The sequence below is a fragment of the Prionailurus viverrinus genome, chromosome A1 (genome assembly GCF_022837055.1).
Source record: "Prionailurus viverrinus isolate Anna chromosome A1, UM_Priviv_1.0, whole genome shotgun sequence".
In the NCBI taxonomy this organism is placed as follows: Eukaryota; Metazoa; Chordata; class Mammalia; order Carnivora; family Felidae; genus Prionailurus; species Prionailurus viverrinus.
The window spans coordinates 50,204,851-50,220,242 of NC_062561.1; the positions used below are offsets into that span (position 1 = coordinate 50,204,851).

General features: G+C 40.3%; 1 protein-coding gene across 2 annotated transcripts in view; it reads left to right on the top strand.

Annotated features, from left to right (window-relative positions):
* Nucleotides 1-11,018: 11,018 nt before the first annotated feature.
* The window catches only part of UCHL3 (ubiquitin C-terminal hydrolase L3), a 44,304-nt gene continuing 39,930 nt past the window's right edge, over nucleotides 11,019-15,392 (top strand). Inside the window, exons 1-2 of one of the 2 annotated variants that reach the window (XM_047854581.1) lie at nucleotides 11,019-11,126; nucleotides 11,244-11,255. In XM_047854581.1, coding sequence (XP_047710537.1) covers nucleotides 11,085-11,126; nucleotides 11,244-11,255 — 54 coding nt within the window. In that variant the 5' untranslated portion in view covers nucleotides 11,019-11,084. The remainder of the gene's footprint in view (nucleotides 11,127-11,243; nucleotides 11,256-15,392) is intronic. The other variant, XM_047855290.1, reaches the window with a different exon arrangement.

Below are 15,392 nucleotides of genomic sequence, written 5' to 3' on the forward strand. Positions count from 1 at the left end.
CCAGCTGCGGTGGGATGGGGATGCTATTCTTTATCACGCTGCCACTGACCTACTCCAGCCCTCAACGTGACCGCGGGAATAACCTTCTCATCTGGTCTTCTTTCCTCCTACGCAGCTCACATCCATTCTACCCAGTAGCTAAAGCGACTTCTCTTTCTCGCCAAATTTTTATTTTTTTTTTAATTATTTTTTTTTTCAACGTTTTATTTATTTTTGGGACAGAGAGAGACAGAGCATGAACGGGGGAGGGGCAGAGAGAGAGGGAGACACAGAATCGGAAACAGGCTCCAGGCTCTGAGCCATCAGCCCAGAGCCTGACGCGGGGCTCGAACTCACGGACCGTGAGATCGTGACCTGGCTGAAGTCGGACGCTTAACCGACTGCGCCACCCAGGCGCCTCTCGCCAAATTTTTATTTTAAAAAACGCAAATTTTTGGAGAAAAGTTGCAAAAGCCGTTCAATGAACATCTCTATACCCTTCATCTAGATTCACCAACTTAACATTTTAACCATTTGCTTTACCTTTAGCTCCATACACGGTAATGATGGCATCTCATCTCTAAATACTTGAGCACGTGGCGCATTTCCTAAGTCATCACAATACTACCACAATACTACTACACAGAGTTAACACTGACAAAATACTGGGATCTAACACGTTGGGCAAGTTCAAATTTCTCCAGTGGTCTCAACGACATTCTTTAAAACTTTCCAACCCTACCCACCCCCAGAATCTAATCAAGAACTACTTGTTGAATTTAGTTATTGTGTCTGCTCCGTCTCTTCAAATCTAGAACTGCACTATTGAAGGGTCCATCGTACTGCAGTGGTTTTTCGCTGGACCCTCTGAGGGAGAATCTGTTCCTGGTTGTTGCCAGAACTCAGTTCAATGAAGGTCCCACTTCCTTGCTAGCTTTTGGATGGGGGTTCTCAGTGTCTAAAGGACATCAGCATTCTTTGGCTTGTGGCCCTTTTCCTCTGTCTTCAAAGCCATTAATGGCAGGTCAAGTCCTCCTCACACTTTGAATCATTCTGACCTCCCCTTCTGCATCGTCTCTCCTTTCTTGTCTTCTTTCACCAATCTCTGACTCCAGCTTGAGCTTTCTTGAGAGCTGTCTTTAAGGTCTCAAATGATTAGACTGAGCATACTCAGATAATCCAAGATAATCTCTACATCTCAAGGTCCACAACCTTAAATAACCTACACAATCCTTTCAGAGCAGTACCCAGATTAGTGCCTGATTGAATAACCAGGGGAGGGGACCCTTAGGGGGAGGAGCATCTTTAAAATTCTGCCTACTGCAAACAGTCATAGGATTGTTGGAGAATTACATTAGTTAACACATGTAAAACCCCTAGAATTGTGCCTGGCATGTAACACTGAGAATCTGTGCCAAACAGCCACTGACTCAAGGTTATTGGACATGATTAAAAGTCCTAACTGGCTTGGGAACATAGCACTGAATTAATCCAGTGGTTTCTTTCCTATGAAAGAAACCCTGGATAGGACACTGGTGATGCATCCCACTGGTATGTGCATCAATTCTGTTTGTAAGGGAATATTTCTCTGAAGTTCTTGGTTGCCATCAGATTATGATCCATGTCAAGATTATGCTCCTCGGAGGGCTGCATGCCTGCACACACACATGCACACACATACACACATACACACACTCAAACACTTCTTAATTACATAAAAATGCTTCCAAAAGGTGAAAAGATGATATAAAGAAGTTAATTTTTGTGTTTTTCACACAAAAAAGGTTTTTTTGTATGTTTTTTTAGACATAAGTGTCCCTTTTCAAAAATCTATTGATAAAATTTGGGGAGAGTAAGATGTCAGTAGAGTTCAGGCCAATCTTGGCCCATCGTTAATCTTGTTCTTGCGCTCTTGACACTTCATCAGCACATAGGATCAAGTGCTTATTTTTAAGACCTCCATCTTATAAAAGATCAGAATGTATGCAAGCTTCAGACTTGAAAAACACAGATTTTATTAATAGAGTCAAGAAAAATGCTAAAATTAAAGATGTATAGGCATAACTTCTGCTTTATTTATATTTATTTTTTGTGATTATGTGTAAATAAGACATAAATAAGAAAATGTTTTTTTGGAACTGTTTTTTAAAAATTATTTTACTTATTTTTGAGAGAGAGAGAGAGTGTGTGTGTGTGTGTGTGTGTGTGTGTGTGTAAGCAGGGGAGGGGCAGAGAGAGAGGGAGACACAAAATCCAAAGCAGTCTCCATACTCTGACCTGTTAGCACAGAGCCCGACACAGGCCTCAAACTCATGTACCATGAAATCATGACCTGAGCCAGAAGCAGAAGCTTAACCAACTGAGCCACCCAAGCCCCCCTTTTTTTGAGCTCTTAAACAAACAAACAAACAAACAAACAAAATGAGCACTGACCGATGTATAGGAGGATGTCCACAAAACTATGGCATGAACTCTGACCTCACAAGGGTTACAGTGTAATGGAGAAAATATAATTGACACACATGAAGCAAGTAATACTTCAATCTAAGCTTTTATTTTAGGGCTTTTGTGTGTGTGTGTGTGTGTGTGTGCCAAGTGGTATTAGCCCAGCTCAAACTAGCCTGAGCAAAATAGCAAAATCATCGTCTCACAGGCATGGCCTCTGAAATGTAAGGGTAGAGCCAACTGCAGGAATCTCATAGAATTATGAGACTTGAATAGCAAAGGGACCAAACTCTGTTTCTCAACTGTAATCTGACCTTCAATTTGTCTGTTGGCTTCATTCTCTTAGGCTTCTCCATATCTGCCTATGGACACATGACTTCTAGCATCTCTGAGGTCATAACCTGTGGTTTATAATCCAAAGGGAAAGAGAAAGCTGCTCTCCCATCTCAATTCTTAGAAAGGAGACCAATTTGCTTGTTTGGGTCATCTGCTTACCCCTTGGACCAATACTGGGTTTAGGGTGATGCAATACTATTCTTTCCCTATGTCCCCTGTTGTGGCCACAAGAGGTAGAATTGTATAATTGGCAGAGTCACTAGCAGCAAAAGGGATAAGAAGATGCACCCTAGGAGGTGCAGGTGAGGACAATGCCACAAAACTTGGATGAAAAGATACTGAAGGAACAAAAACAACAGATAACCACTAAATACATTTACTAATACTGTATTATACTATTCTACACAGTCAGTGGATGTGGTAGGCAGAATAATGGGCCCCCAAAGATGTGTTAAAAGATAAACTGAGGCCAATCAAAAATTTTAAGAGTTTATTTGAGCAAAAATCGATTCCAATTGGGCAGTGCCATACCAGAAGTCGGTTAGGAACACTCCACTGATGGGAGCTCAGACAGAGATTTCAGAGAGAAATGGTAGAAGCAAAGTAAGGAAAATATTGATTGGCGGTGGCTTAAGCCTAGTTGTCTAGTTATGATTTGGTTGCCCTTAGTATTTTGATCCCATAACCTTGAGGCATTTGTAGGCGCAGATTTTGGTTTGCTGACGTAGGCCACCACAGCATCAGAGCCATCCCAGTCTGATGGCCTCCATGTTTAATTACTTTAACAAATATTCACTTCTAAATTCCCAGAATCTATCAAAATACTGTGTTACATAGCAAGGGAGCATTAAATTTACAGATGGAATTAAGTTTTCTAATCAGAGAATCTTTAAAAAGAATTTTTTTAAGTTTCTTTATTTTGAGAGAGAGAAAGCACAAGTGGGAGAGGGGCAGAAAGAGAGGTGAGAGGGAGAATTCCAAGCAGGCTCCGTGCTGCCAGCACAGACAGAGCCCAATGTTGGGCTTGAACCCCTGAACTATGAGACTGTGACCTGAACCAAAGTTGGATGCTTAACCAACTGAGCCACCTAGGCGCTCCTCAGAGAATCTTAAAATAAGGACATGTTCCCGGATTACTGAGGTGCCCAGTGTAATCACAATGGCCCTTATATGTAGAAGATGGTGACAAAGAAGTTAGAGTCAGAGAGAAAGTGTCAGTGGTGGAGGCCAAGAGCCAAGGAAGGCAGGCAGATTCTTGAAGCTGGAAAAGGAATGAAAATGAGTTCTCCCATCCAGGAGTCGAGCCTGCTAACACCTTGACTTTAGCCCAGTGAGACCAGTTTTAGACTTCTGACCTTCAGACTGTAAGATAACAAATTTCTGTTTTTCAAGTCACAGAGTCTGTGGAAATTTGTTCCAGCAGTAATAGGAAACCATGACAGTGCTGGAGGCTGTAGAGTCACTTAGGCCTGAATCTGAATCTAAATCTGTCTTCTCACACTCAGCTGTGTGACTTCAGGAAGGTGGCCTTCCTGAACAACAGCTTTCTAATCTGTAAAACCGAGGCTATTCATATTTGACTTACACGGTTTTTATTAAACGTTAAATGGGATCACATATGTAAAGCACATAATTGGTTCCTATTATCACCATCATGCTATTCAGTCCTCAAAAGAAACCTATAAGCTATCTATATCATGCATCATCTCCATTTTAAAGATGAAAAAACTGAGGTTCAAGAATGTAAAGCAACATCACCTGGCTAATAGGGAAAACTTCCAATTCCGCTTTTAATTTACGGTCCGCAATCTAATTTCAGAGAACTCCAGAGGGACTCCCAGAGTAGGTGCCGAAATCCTTCTCAGCTGCCTTGTGCTAACTGAATGTTCTACTTATTTACTTATTCTCCAGGATATTCAAGAATATGAGTGATGGTGTGTGTGTGTGTGTGTGTGTGTGTGTGTGTGTGTGTGTGTTGTGGTGGGGGTGGGAGGTTGGAGATAGCAGTAGTCATCAATGGTCAACATAAGCAAAGATGCAGAATTGGGAATAAACCATGATCACTGATCCTAGATTCATAGAGGTTTTAGAGTTTAAAGCAGATTACACAAATTCTTAGGCTTTCGGCCAACCTGGTCTACCCATGTATTTAAAACCAAACAAGGAAAACAAAACTATATCAAAAACTGAGTAAGAATGCATTTAGATACGTTTTAGATGTTACAGTGTGTCATTGTCCCCACATTCCTTTTTCATTTCACCCGGCCAATTGGCACATTTATCTGAAACTTGCAAGACACAGGTTTCAACTTTTGGCTGAAAGTGACCTTATAGAGTCTGTTATTTAAAATAAGACCGAAGTAGGTTAAGTGCCTGGCTTATAGAAACATGGCTAGATTATGGTAGTCATGACTTCTGATCAAGTGGGGAGAATTATTAAGCTGTCCCACAGGCAGATGAGGCCAAATAATGTAAGGTTAGGATATGTTCTTAAGTACTGCAAAAAGCGTATGTTTTGCAATGGTGGTTTGGCAATGAGATGCAGGTTCAAGGCAGGTGATGACAGGATCCATATCCATACAGTAGGAAGACAGCTAGACGTATTCCTATTTAGATAGATAATATAAGACAGTGAGTAGTCACAGTGGTACACCACAAATGAGTTACAGGTGTACAGAGAAATTGATCCCCATAGTTTTCTAGGGAAAACTGGGTGGCCCTGAGCCTAGAAGATTCCCTGGGCTGGTTAACACTGTGAGGACAACCTTATTTGATTGGCAGGTGTTATACAAATGCTGCATTTTATCCATTGTTAGATTCCTATTTTTTCACATTTGACATCTCAGCAATCACAATGCACATTGCATCAGATGGCTTCTTATAGTGACAGGTAGCCAGGCAGCAGCTGTGACCCAGTTATTTTTGTTAGTGCATGCATGAACTTGGTCACAGCTGATCAGCACTTCTACTGAGTTATGGGTATTGTTGGCTGTATACTTACTATATTGAACTGCCATGTAAAGTGTCTTTAGAAAGATTATGCTTTGACTTGGCCTAACAAAAGTTACTAGGTATGGAAATAGAACAATGGGTATCAGTAAGGCAATTATGGCTCGTTGGAGTAATGACCAAAAATCCATGTTTTCTTACAAAACAACCCAATAATTTACAGTTCCTAAAAATAGGTAGATGGCCTTGAGTAGATAAAACAAAAAGGTAACTTATTCTGGTTTAAGGTTGGAATAATTGCCAAATCGCTCAGAATATAAGAATGAAACCTATAAAGATGAGAGAGCAGGTTTTGAGACACAACAACTTTTGTTAAGACATCAAACATCACTTTGTCAGAAACACCCTGCTATTTTTGAGTAGAAGTTACTGAATTTTCATCAGTGGCTGAGAAAACGAATTAGTGAGTTTAGTCAAGTAAGAAATGGTGACAAACCTTGATATTCTTTGACAACCATCGAAATCAATCTGTAAGTGTTAAAGTCAATAAAAGTGCATGGATTATTTGATATTGCTGATCTGTATCACGTGGGGAGAAAGGTTGGGAAACACTGGAATACATAATAAATTCTACAGGGGCTTTAAGAAAGAATTTTAGGATGGATCAAGGATGAAAAGATGTGAAATTTCAGCCAAAAACAACTTGAAAAATGTCCAGACTCATTCATGAACAATGAAAATAAAATGAGATATTTTACAACGCACTAAGTTCTAGGATTTTTCTCTCTTTTAGACTTCTCTCTCATGCTCCTCACTTACCTCCTTTTTTTTTCTTTTTATCCCCCTCCTTCTCATCCTCTGTCTCTCTCTCATTGTCCCCTTCCTTCTCCAACCCTCCTCACACTCTTCTCTCAGGAAGAGACGTGTAGTAACGATATGCTGTTGCTTGTTTTCCTGCCAACTTGGATGTCCCTGGGTCTCAGTCTCCAACCTAAGTGGTTCATCAGTGGTGTGGAATTTTTCTGGATGGACAGTTCAGAGGAATTCTGGCACCTGCTGTTGTAACAATAGTTTGTAGCCTCCTCCAATCCCCAGCCTATCTTCTGAGTACCCTTCTCTAACTGTCAGCATGTTCACTGCTCTTGTCTCTTTCCGGCTTTGAAAAGAATTCTAGATCTGGCTGCAGGAAATATAGGTTGAAGTCCCATTCTGCCACCTGTGAAACCTTGGGAAACAATTTAAACTCTCCAAGCGGTAGCTACTGTGTTTGTAATATGGTGACATCTCTCTCTCTCTCACCTGCCTGCTTGTCAGACTGTAGTGAGGATCAAACAAATGCGTGAGAAGGGTCAAAGTTTCTATGAAGAGTAAAGCCTGAATTAAGTCTGAATATATATTATTGTTTCATTGCTATAATAACATCTCACTTAGTTAACATAGTTGGACAGTTTACTAACAAATTAAATTGTATTAGCATATACATTTAAAAATTTCTGGAGGTAAAACTACACATCTTTATTTGGCTATTAGAATTTGAGCAAGTGTATCAATTACCTATATTCCTTTTAATTTGATTATTTAAAGTTTTGGCAGGTATAGTAATTAGTTGCTGCTAATTAGTTTGTTCTCACAAACTACCCCTTCCCCAACACACACAAATTCCCAATGTCCTACTACAAGCAAATATTTATTTAGCTTACATTTCTCAAGGGTTAGTGGTGGGTTGGCCAGTCTAGGCTGGGCTCAGCTGAGGTGGTTCCGCTGTGCTCCAAGTGTCTTTTGCTGTGTTTCTGGGACCAGCAGGCTAGCCCAAGCACATTCTTCTCAAGGCAGTGGCAGAAATGCAAGACAACACGCAGAAATACAAGCTTATTAAGGCCTAGACTTGGAACAGGCATGCTATTATTTCTGCCCTACTTTATTGACTAAAACAAGTTACATGGCTGAACTAGGTGTCAAGGAGTGGAGAAATAACACACCTGATTTTCATTATTTGTGGTAGTTATGGTCTGTAAAGTCACCATGAATACTGCTTTAGTAAATACAGAACCACTGCTCCCAGGGGAAATATCAGTTAGGTTCCTGTGAGCCTCTGATAACATTTGCATCAACAGATCGATACATAACCTTGTTTAATGTGTTTCTTTTTATTTATTTATTTTTTCAACGTTTATTTATTTTTGGGACAGAGAGAGACAGAGCATGAACGGGGGAGGGGCAGAGAGAGAGGGAGACACAGAATCGGAAACAGGCTCCAGGCTCTGAGCCATCAGCCCAGAGCCCGACGCGGGGCTCGAACTCCCGGACCGCGAGATCGTGACCTGGCTGAAGTCGGACGCTTAACCGACTGCGCCACCCAGGCACCCCGTATGTGTTTCTTTTTAAAGACACCTCACCTGATATACATTGTTGAATCATTAACATCAAACTCCTGGCCAACAGCACCATAACTCATGCCTGAAGGAACAAATCTAACACATGTATTTTTGGTATAAGGCACATCACAGCCCTCTTGTGTTTGGGAACATCAGACAGAATGTCTGTACAATGCTTGGGGCCATATATACACTGAAATCATCAATAAAAAGTGCAAAAATGCAAAAAAAAATATGGCACTAAATAGACTGCAAAAAGGACACTTGTTTCTAGGATGAGACCTGAAACAAGAAGGCAGAATATTGCCTGTTCACTCTCAGCTGGGAACTCAAGTTTTTTGCCACTACACATGTCTGCAAATAACTGTGGGAGTATTAATTTGGGGGACACAAATAATGTTAGCAGGTAGGCAGATTCAAAGTGCAGAATCCATGAATAATGGGGATCAACGCTACTTTGTCCTTTAGTGGAAAAATTTTAAAGGAGGTAGATGAAGGGAGAGTTAAAAAAAATAGGGCCTATAATGCCTAATCTTGAGATCCATCTCAGATGTATTGAATCAAATCTGCATTTCAGACCTCCAGATGTTTTTGTATGCACATTCAAGTCTGAAAAGTACTTCCCTTTAATATGATGATAGGTACATTCATGCCAGAGAGTGGAAGTTAAACCCTACAAAAATTAGGGCCCTAGTGCAGAATTGTTATGAGTCTAAGAGTTTGGGGCATACAGGAACAACCTTTTCAAGGTGAAGAGTAACTTATTTCATCTTGCAACTCCTATAATGGAAAAGAGGCAGAGTAATTAGGCCTCTTTGGCTTTTCGAGAGCAGCATATGTGACCCTGGAAATTACAGCTATAACACATTTATTGGGTAACATGGACGGCTGACGGTTTGAGGGGGTCCCTGAGCAAGACAGTGCTCTGCAGCAAGTCCGTGCGGAAAGGCCAGCTGCCTTGCTGTTTGGCCCTATGTCTCAGCAGATCCAGGGGTACTAGAGATGTCCATGGTGAGTGAGTAAGGGTGTATGTGGAGTCTTAGGTAACCCTAACAGGAGAATCACAGGGAAGAACCTCAGGGCTCTGGAGCAAGGCCATTCACTAACAGCAGGCCATTTGAAAAGCAGCCCTGGCATGCCACTGAAAGCCTGGCCATAAAACTCAAGTATGATGCAACTATAGCTGCTTATCATGAGCTGGACATTTCAGACTTACCAACTCACTCTAGGGGGGTTTAACAGCAATCTGTCAGATGGATAAGGAGAAAGAGGAATCAAAGTTTTGGAAATTCCTTGGAGGTCAAACATCGGTGTCCAGAATATGAGTGGGAAAGTTGGAAGTTCTTCGAGAAAGGCAAACTCAGCGCAATAAAATTATTCCTTTTTTTCACTCGTAAAAGCTCCTCTCCCTGAATGCCTTCTATTGGGAGCAGAGTGGTAAATGCACTCTATCCCAAGTCAGATCTCTGGAGTTATCATTGACAATTTAGGCTCACCAAAGGGATATCCTATTAAAATGGTTTCTATTTAATTTGTGCCTCCTTCTCCATCTCTGTGGTTTATTGCCTTAATTCTCTCATCATTTCACCCTTGCAAATATCCTCCATTATTGACAAATTAAGTTTCTGCATATCTGATGATTCTCTTCATTCCTCAAGTATTTATCGAGCATCTATTATGTATCAGGCACTAGGGTAGGCTTTGGGGAAACAGTGTGAAGAATTTAAAAAGACACTCCTGCAAGCCTCATGGAATTTACAGGCTGGTGGAAGGGAGATATGAAAATCCTGCTTAAAAGCCTTCAGTGGTTCCCTGCTGTTTACAGAGTGAAGCCCAGATGTCTTGATGGGACTGTCCGTCCTTACCCCTCCAGCATCACCTCCAACCAAAGCCCTTCAACCTTGCAGGCTCTGCAGCCACAGTGCACACTTCACTTCTGAGCATAATCAGATATGCAGAAACTTAATTTGTCAATAATGTAGGAAATTGCAAGAGTGAAATGAGAGAATTAAGGCAATAACCATGGAGATGGAGAACGAGGCACAGATTAAACAGAAACCGTTTTAAGAGGGTATCCCTTTGGTGAGCCGAAATTGTCAATGGTAACTCCAGAGATTTGACCTGGGGTAGAGTGCATATTACATTTCAAGGGCCCTCTCCAGCTTTACACCTTTTGCAGGGAACCTCTGGACACACCTCCCCTCTTTAGCTGCACGTCTCTTCAGTTCTACATCTCACGCTACCACTATCATATATGTATCATACTTCGTTGCGATTTTTCATTCTTCTGCCCACCTCTTCTACTCTACGGTGAGTGCAGTGTCTGATTCATAATAGGTGCTTGACATTTCTTTCATAAATAACTAAATAGGTATATAGAAAGCAACCCCCCTCCCCCCTCCCCCCGACACACACACACACACACACACACACACACACACACTCTGCAATAGCAGATAAGGCTAACATATCACCTCTGCACCGTGGCAAAGGAGCTTTTGGGACTTGACTACTGGGCATTCACTGGCCTTCAGGCCTCCTGATGCATGGCAATCCCGTTGTTCGCTCTTAGAATAGGACTCAGTGGCGCGCCCCCTAGCGCCTCCAGCTGAAGCTGCAGGAACGGGAGGGCGCCGGCGAGCATGAGGTCCCAGGCCCGCGCAAGGCGCAGGCGTAGCACGCGAGCGCTAGGCTTGGATGAGAACAGTCCAAGTGAGAGGGGAGCTAGCTGTGGATTCAGATTCTTTTTCCTTTTTCAGTACGGAGGTGGCTTCTCTTCTCTTCTCCGATTGTATCTTAATTTAAAATGTAAGACTTGAGTATGGCTCTTCAGGGAAGGAGAAAAGCACTAGAGTGTTTTGTCAAGCTGTTTTTCGTTCTTCAGCACCCCTCCCTGGGGGGGGTGGAGGAGGGTTGGACAGTCCCAGGTCAGAGCGCGCGGGGGCGGAAGCGGCGGCGGCTGCTGCTGTCAGAGCTGGAGAGGGGCCGGGCGGAGCGGCCATGGAGGGTCAGCGTTGGCTGCCGCTGGAGGCCAATCCCGAGGTGTGCGCTGCTTGGATCTCGGCTTGAGGCCGCGGGCATGGGCGGAGGGAAGCGGGATGCCGCGGCTAGTCCAGAGCAGTTTGTTTCTATAAATTGTGTTCTCTGTTCCGTTTTCAGGTCACCAACCAGGTGAGTGAGGTGTCTGTCGCTGGGGACCCCGGAGCCCTCCCTGCCTGCACCTCTGATCTTCCTAGGAATCTGGAATTAGATTCAGTGAGGGCCCCTCTTGCTCTGCTTCATACGGGTGTGCCCCCTTTACGGCCGTATCCCTACCACCTAATTCCTGGAGATGCTCCCGGCTGTGTCAGCCCTTCCTCTGGGGCCATTCCCCTGTCATCCTGGGGTCTGGGTCTGAGGCTTGTGGCACATTGACCCTGTATTCCTATTTCTCTTCCCTCTTCGTTTTGCCTCCTGCTAGTGCCAATTCCATAATTTCCCAACTCCTGTACCTTCTGGGTGACTAATTTGTCTACACTACCTGACTCCAAGCTTTGAAAACTCGCCCACCCAGTCCTTGTAATTTCATCCACCGCCTGCACTATGAAATCATCTTCCAATCATCTTCTCTTGCTCCATCAAGTCACTTGTCTTCCCCGCCACGCCCCCTTTCTCTTCCAGTCCCTTAAAACTGGAATTTAGTTGTTTCTATACCATAGAAAGCTCAGTATAATAGTTCCCACGCCATTCTTGGCCCACCTACAAACACTTCAAGTTCGTCTGGGTATTGAAGGTTCAAGTTTGGGGTGGGAAACGAGAACATTTCCCAGCCACTCCATTAAAAGTTATTGTGCTACCAGGTATAAACTTTTGATTTGCTCAGGTGTATTTTATCTTAACCTGTTTTAAATTCTCATCAGCTCATTTACTTTTTATGGCCCTTTTAGCTTGTCATCTGATGTACGTTCCCGCCCCCCCCCCCCCCCCCCATAATTTTCCTTTTCATCATCAAGGAATAATGATTCATCACATACTTGATTTTTGGTTTTCAAAGCTTGTAGAAAAATTCCTTATATACAGAAAGTAGATAGAAACGCTTTATCTTAATGTTGACAGTAAATCTTTCATCTTATGCAGTTTATTTTATGTTTTTGAAATGACTCTGGAACTCTTGTCTCTTTAGTAATCCTGAGATGTACAAAACTTAAAACCCTGCATATATCTTTTATATTGTGCTTTAGATGGCATTCTCTATATGTATGTTAATTTTCTTTTGTTTCCCCCTTTTGAAATTTGCTGTTCATTTTTTCCTTAAAATAGTTTCACCCCTTTGTAAAGAGAGAAAAATCTTTAGGCTGAAGAAATCATTTGTACCTTCTGATTTAGTCCATAGGGGAGACCTAATCCAAAGCTATTTTTATACCTTTGTGAAAAATCAATTTACCATATATCTGAACTTTGTTCTTTTCCGTTGATCTTTGTGTCTGTTCTTTTCCCGATACCACATTGTTTTGATTATTGTAGTTTGGTAGTAAATCTTGAAATCAAATAGTATGAATCCTCCCACTTTGTTCATTTTTGAAATTGTTTTAGTTACTTTGCCTTCCCATATAAATTTTAGAATCGACTTGTCAAGTTGTACAAAAAAATCATGGTTTTGATGGTAAATGTGTCTAAATATATAGATTTAGTTTGGGGAAAACTAATATCTTAACAATATTGAGTCTTGTATTCCATTAAGATAGTATATCTCATCATTTGCTTAGGTCTTTGATTTCACTCAACAGTGTTTTGTAGTTTCGGCGTATAGTTCTTGCATGTATTTTGTTAGATTTATACCTAAATATTTGTTACTATTGTAAATGACACTGTTTTAAAATTACAATTTCTAATTGTCCATTGCTATGTGTAGAAATATAGTTGATTTTTATATGACGGCTTGTATCCTACTACCCTGCCAAATGCACTTATTCTGGTGGCTTTTTTGTCGATGTTTTGGGATTTTTGTATATAGACAATCATATTCTGTGTGAATAGACTGTTTTTTACTTCTTCCTTTTCAATCTGTGTGTTTTTTATTTCTTTTTCTTTTTTGCATTCGTTGGGACCTTTAATACAAAGTTTTCCGCCTTCGGTGGAAAACATTTGATCTTTCATCATTAAATATGTTAATTGTAGGGCTTCGGTAAATGCTTTTTGTCAGATAAAGAAGTTTCTTTCTTTTCCTAGTTTACTGAGAGTTTTTATCATGAATCCATGTTTAATTTTCTTAAATGGCTTTTCTGCATCCCTTGAGATACTCTTTTAAGAAATAATACCAATTGTAAATAAACATAGAAGAGGAGGGACACTTACCAATTCATTTTATGGCCAGCATTACCAGACAAGCCATAATAAGAGTAACTGCAGACCAGTATCCTTCATGGGATCTAAAAATCTTTAGCAAAATATTAGCAAGTTGAGTGTAGCAATGTATAAAAAGAATACTATTTCATGACTAAGAGCAGTTTATCCAGGGATCGCACAGCTGGGTTCACCATTCAAAAGTCAATCAATGTAATTAGCCATATCAAGAGACAAAACTATTTTTGGTGATATTATTTGTTAATAAGATATAAATTTATTTAACTGGAAACATACATATTGTGATCCAGCTGCCAATGGACCTTGTTCCTAGGTAATCTTAATATTAACTATAAAACACATTCACTTTAAAGAGACACAAACAAACACACATGCACATTTACTTATTCACATAGATTAAATGGTATTTGCGGAGCACCTTTTCTAATCCAGGTATCTGAGAAGGAGCTGGTTATTCTTTGGTGATTAAAATATTCATGGTTTTCTGCTTTTCAGTGGGAAGATAGACAATAAACAAGTAAGCAAACAATTAGCAATTGTTTTAAGTGCAATGAAAAAAATTAATAGGGCACTGTGATCAAAACCATCAGGAGAAACATAATAGGTTAGTTGGTGACAGGAGGCCAGTCTGAGGTGGCATAAACAGGGAAAAAGATGTTATTTAGTGTATGATTTGACACTATTTCTGGCTTGTTTTGGCAGGGTTCAGTTTGTTTTAAATTTATTAAAGAAGTAATGTGATTTTAGGGCAGAATGAGCAAATATTTTAGAAGTGATTGGTTTTAACCAAAATTTTTGTGGTTGGTTTTAATTCTTTATATGTTAGTGACAAAACTGAGACTAGAAAATGAACAGAAATTTGATAACTGACTTAGAATTTGGAGACTAAATCAAGCCACAGATAAACCCAAACAATATCCATCCCCACACTCTCTATTTCTTCAACTTAATGGAATCTTAGGTATTTTACTTGTTACAATTTGGTAGTTGCATACGTTATTATACTGTTAGTTTTATGTTCTAATGATGCCTAGTTTGTAGGAAAATGATTGACATATTTATTATATAGAGATCATTATTAACTGTTAGACATTAACTAGTAACCATGTGTCTCAGTAGATGTGGTAAGCAGTGATTTTTCTTGTTGATTAATGTGCTGTCAATCCATTCTAAGGATATTTTATCATGTTATAGGTAGGACTTACCCAGAATAAAATCAGTTAGGTGATAAAAAAAAATTATTCTCATTTAACTTCTAGTTACTCTCTACTTCTTCTAGCAATTACTGCTTATATATATTTATTAGTAGTAATATCAAGTACTAAATAAGCATAATTTCTGTTACAATCTAAATCATTAACAAATGAGTAATAAGGTGGAGTCTGTCACTGCCCTGAGCATGCCATTAAAGACCAGAAAAAGTGGCTTAAAACAAATTTGAAAGGAAAGTGAATGTTATTTTTCTGTTTTCTTAAATTTACAAAATCAGAGTTTTTGTTATTTGACTGTCATCTAAAAAAGGAGGGAGAATTCATTGTAAGTTAGGGGCAGAGGGTAACAGTTTTTCAGGTAGAGAAGTCTAGTTTGTGTGCAAAGACCTGGAGGGAAGAGGTGGTTATAGACTCTTTGTTCATTGTGGCTAAAGTTAGAGAACACCGTATAAAAGAAGATACTTCAGTGAAAGAAAAGTAAATAGGGATGAGAGCAGCCTGGAGCTTTGCGCATGGGTTCTGGCCATGTGAATTTGAACAATGCTATAATCTCCCAGACTCCGTTTTCTCATTGGTAAAAGGATCTAATAAAAGCTACCTTGCTCCTTGCAGTAAAGGTGAAGTATATTAAAGCTTCTAGCATGCTTTCTGATACATGACACTTTTTAAAAATATTTACAAATAATTTTAAATGGTGTTTATTTGGTGGAAAAATTTATCATTGGACCATAGAATTAAAAAAAAAAAAAGTTGC